Genomic DNA, 4,163 nt, shown 5'->3' with positions numbered 1-4,163 from the left:
GGGGGAAAGATCCAATCATAGGGACCATGGATAGGGATCGGGGGAAAGATCCAATCATAGGGATCATGGATAGGGATCCGGGGAAAGATCTAATCATAGGGACCATGGATAGGAAGGGATGAGGTTAAATATTCTGTGCTTCAATGAAAGCCTTGTGGGGGAGAAGATAAGCAAAGAATGTAGGAATGTCAGCTGGGAGTCTTTAAGGCCATAACTGGTAAAAAAACAAAATAATGGGAAGGACCCCCCCACCCCACCCACATAGAGAATTATACAGAGTGCTGACTGATGGTGATTAATTGGCCCCATTGTACACAGGGAAAGGTAGTGTAATTCCCGAGAACAGGAAATGGGGACAAAACCCCGGGTGGGACGGGGACAAAACCCCGGGTGGGACGGGGACAAAACCCCGGGTGGGACGGGGACAAAACCCCGGGTGGGACGGGGACAAAACCCCGGGTGGGACAGATACTCACCGCCTCCTGGCCTTGCATCCTCACTCTGAACAGTTTGACCGGCCGGGAGCCCAAATACCGGGTCCTGGTATCAGACAAATCTCCTGTTACTGGGTCCAGCACAGTTCTCAGCAGTACTCCGTTCTATGGTCAGAGAAAACATTCATGCAAACATTACACTTTTATTGTTCATAAGCACCCACCCCTAATAACATCCTCCATGCAGCCAGAGATGGGTTGGACTACGTTTTATACTGAAGGTGGAGAGCATTTATCTAATATTCCTGCTGATCCCTGAATTTCTCAGCTTTGCTGATAAATGGATCATTAAATATGGGACCGCCAATCATTTACATCCGCTTTAGCTGCAGCTTCTCTCGGCCTGCGCCATGATCACTGAACACTCTGATCGATGGGTTCCCTCTAGTGGTGACCAAGAGAAGCTGCAGAAAGATGATACAAAGCTGCCAAGACTAAAGGTCCAAGTTTATAACCAAATAAATTGGCCCATTGCAAATGATTTATGAGCAGGCTGTCTGTACAAACATAGAAGAGATAAACACAGATGCTGGACACAGATGCAGTAATTGTTTATTTCCTGGGTGTGAGGAGTATAAAATACACATCCTTCCCAAAACACCAATATTTAGAAAGCAAGAAAATAAATTAACAAATTAATAAAAGAATTGATGGAATTTCCGCTCGCTCTGATCTCTACATTTGCAGCCATTTCTCACCTGCAGTCCTATGTTAAGGTATAGAAAGCCAATGGATCCTCGTTCACCCAGCTCGTCCTGTCTCTCTGCACCTCCCATCTCCACAATACAGAGGGCTTCCGGCTGTGCAGGGAGAGCCTGCATACTGAGCGGCTGCAGACAGTCCTGGGGAGGAGAAGAAATCATTCAGTAAAAGAACAAAAGTGTGGTAGCTGCCTATGGCCAAAGGAACTCCATTATAACTTCAATCATCACTCACCGAAGGGTCCAGAGAAATTATGCGGACGGTGTTATCTATAAGGCCAACGGCCAAGAAGCGAGATCGCTGCTCTCCTGGTGGCACATTGGCCAGACTCATACACACTACATCGGCAGACATTTCCTTCCTTTCTGTGTATTCATTCAGCTGCCCTGACTGGGGAAGGAAACAGAGAGGTGAGAGTCAGGCGGGAAGCCGGGGCAGAGGCAAATGTGGGGGAAGAGTTGGGAAGCAGGGGCAATGTGAAGGTAATAGTCAGAAGCCGGGGCAAGAGGAAGGTGAGGAAGTCTGAAGGGTAAGGTGAAGGGTAGGGCCAGGCAAAGGTCAGAGAGTTAGAAGCAATCAATTCGGTTTATATAACGGGTACATACGGGGTCCATCTCGAAGTAGACGAGCTCCCCTCCGGTCAAAGCGATCACCACCTGACGCTGATTGACTGCGCACTTCACAATCATCTTTTTCCCTGGAGTTTTCCACTCATTGACTCTCTTGTCTGCACGAATGTGACGGATTCCATCAGGATACACCTTGTATAATAAAAAACACAGACATTGTAGAATTACTCCACTAAAATGTTTACAGGTAACACACAGGAGCTCAAAGTTACTGCAAAACACAACCAAATCATGCAGCTGCCATAACTTCTAATGCCCGGTCCATATATGAATATAATGAATTGTCCAGGTCCATATAAAAACAAATATTAATGAATTGTCCAGCCAATCCTCCTCAGCAGTGACATCGTGACTACTAACAGTGGTCTTCAAAGGACAGCGATTTGTTAAGTCCCATAATAACCCCTCACCCTACACATGCTTGCCATGGTCCAATTCATTACTATGCAGACAGCCATGCGGGACAACGTACACAGGCTGCCTAGAGGGATGCCTAGAGGGATGAATAGGGTCATTGTACACAAGATGAGCTGCTTGAGGCCACCATAAGTATGGGCTATCTGTAAGAATAGATGGGACCATAGCACACATGTGCAGAAGCCCATACGGACGTTTTCAAAAGAGACAGTGAAGCTTTGGATGGGGTCAGGGCCAAGTACTGAGCACATTGGGTTACACCCAGGTGGGTGGTACAACATGGACCAAAATACACAACAAATAGTCCCTGGTCTGAGCTCAGCTAGGTTGGTCATTAATGGCTTCCATGGTTCTGGAAAATAAGCCAGCAAACCGCCGGTGACCTTTTCTAGAATGAAAATGAATTCCCTGCAGCCCCCGAGGGGAAGATCATGTCATCCTCTGATCATCTCTGATCTCACCTGCACCAAGGCATCCTCCCCCAGCAGAGAACAGGACAGAGTCGGGGTTGTTCCCAGAAATCCGGAATCTGTCACTTCTTCTACAGTCTCACCGATAGAGAGAACCAGAGTGGCGTTCACGAAGGATACAATGATGTACGCATCATATTCATCTGAAAACAAGAGAACACAACAAACCCCAATCAAACCAACCTCAGAGGAGACAAATGGTGGCACATGCATAGCTGAATAAATTGTGGTACAATATATATAATACAATAAATCACAGAACTGCATCTTGGCTGACCAAAGGGTTCATTTCTTTTCAGCACTTTGAATAAATCTTTAAAAGAAAAAATAAAAGTTTCTGTTCAAAAAGCCTGGAAATCCCCAGAGAGCCTCTGCCAGATAAAGGCGCGCCATGATCTAAAATCTGTGCTGCACCATAAATGACATAATACCCCATGTATGGTGCCCATACTACTACACATTATACTGTACAGACAAGGTATGGATGAGGAATCTATTGGGAATCGGTCAGAGGATTGAAACCTCTAACAATCTTTCTGCAGCCTTTATACTGGAAGCTTCCACAAACGCAGCATCTGCCTGGTGACAAGCGACATGAGAAGAGATCTATACACACCTGTATGTGTGGAGGGGGGTTATACCATCACCTCCTCCACCAGCACACACCTGTGGAAGAAAAAGAAAGGCTTGGTATTGGGAGGGAGTCATCACCAAGTACCAGCCAGGGTTAGTATTGTGCTGAGCAAAAGATGACAACAAAATCACAAGAGATTACAAGTTCCAGACACAGCACAGGAATCAGAGGCTCAGCAACTCAACCCACCATAGCCAATCGGTTCTGATCTATGATTGGCTGGGAATAAAGGGGTGCAATGCAAAAATTCCTCCGCACCCCAAGAGTACCATACACGGATCTGCTCCCACCATACAAAACAAATCTGTCCTTCCATACAATCCTCCTTTTCAACATACAAGTCTGCGTCCCCCGGATTTAAAGTAAAGATAACAGAGACTGCTGATCCAGGGAACATCCGATTGTCTCATGGAATCAGGAAGGAATTATTTCCTGTTGGGGCAAATTGTACCCAGAGTTTTTTTGCCTTCCTCTGGATCAGCTATGTCTTATAGGGTTTTATATCTGGGATATGTTTATTTCCCTAGTGGTTGGACTTGATAGACTTATTTCTTTTTTCAACCTAATTAACTTTTTATCATCCAGGAGATGCGAAGACTTTATACAGCCACCCAACACTCACCTCCAGTCCGTGTCTCAGAACCCTCAGAGAAGAGCGAGGACCTCGGCCACAGGCCACGTACAGCTGCGGAGTGTCTTCATTAGCCAGATCAGCAATCTATAAAAATACACAGGAGTCAGAGATATACAGAGAGGGGTCTACACAGGAGCTCGCAATCTACAGAACAGAGAGCCGACACAGGAGCTCGCAATCTAC

The 4,163-nt window shown here is 46.2% G+C and overlaps 1 protein-coding gene across 1 annotated transcript in view; it reads right to left on the bottom strand.

Moving 5' to 3' along the window:
* Nucleotides 1-4,163, bottom strand: part of SF3B3 (splicing factor 3b subunit 3) — a gene marked incomplete at its 5' end in the record, with an annotated part of 43,206 nt that overhangs the window by 5,655 nt on the left and 33,388 nt on the right. Inside the window, 6 exon segments of the mRNA XM_072422825.1 lie at nt 477-599; nt 1,193-1,336; nt 1,431-1,586; nt 1,802-1,957; nt 2,704-2,861; nt 3,893-4,064. Coding sequence (XP_072278926.1) covers nt 477-599; nt 1,193-1,336; nt 1,431-1,586; nt 1,802-1,957; nt 2,704-2,861; nt 3,893-4,064 — 909 coding nt within the window.

The sequence above is a fragment of the Pyxicephalus adspersus genome, chromosome 9 (assembly GCF_032062135.1).
Source record: "Pyxicephalus adspersus chromosome 9, UCB_Pads_2.0, whole genome shotgun sequence".
In the NCBI taxonomy this organism is placed as follows: Eukaryota; Metazoa; Chordata; class Amphibia; order Anura; family Pyxicephalidae; genus Pyxicephalus; species Pyxicephalus adspersus.
Note: the sequence above shows the minus strand (reverse complement) of the source record. Positions and strands in the feature narration are given on the sequence as shown.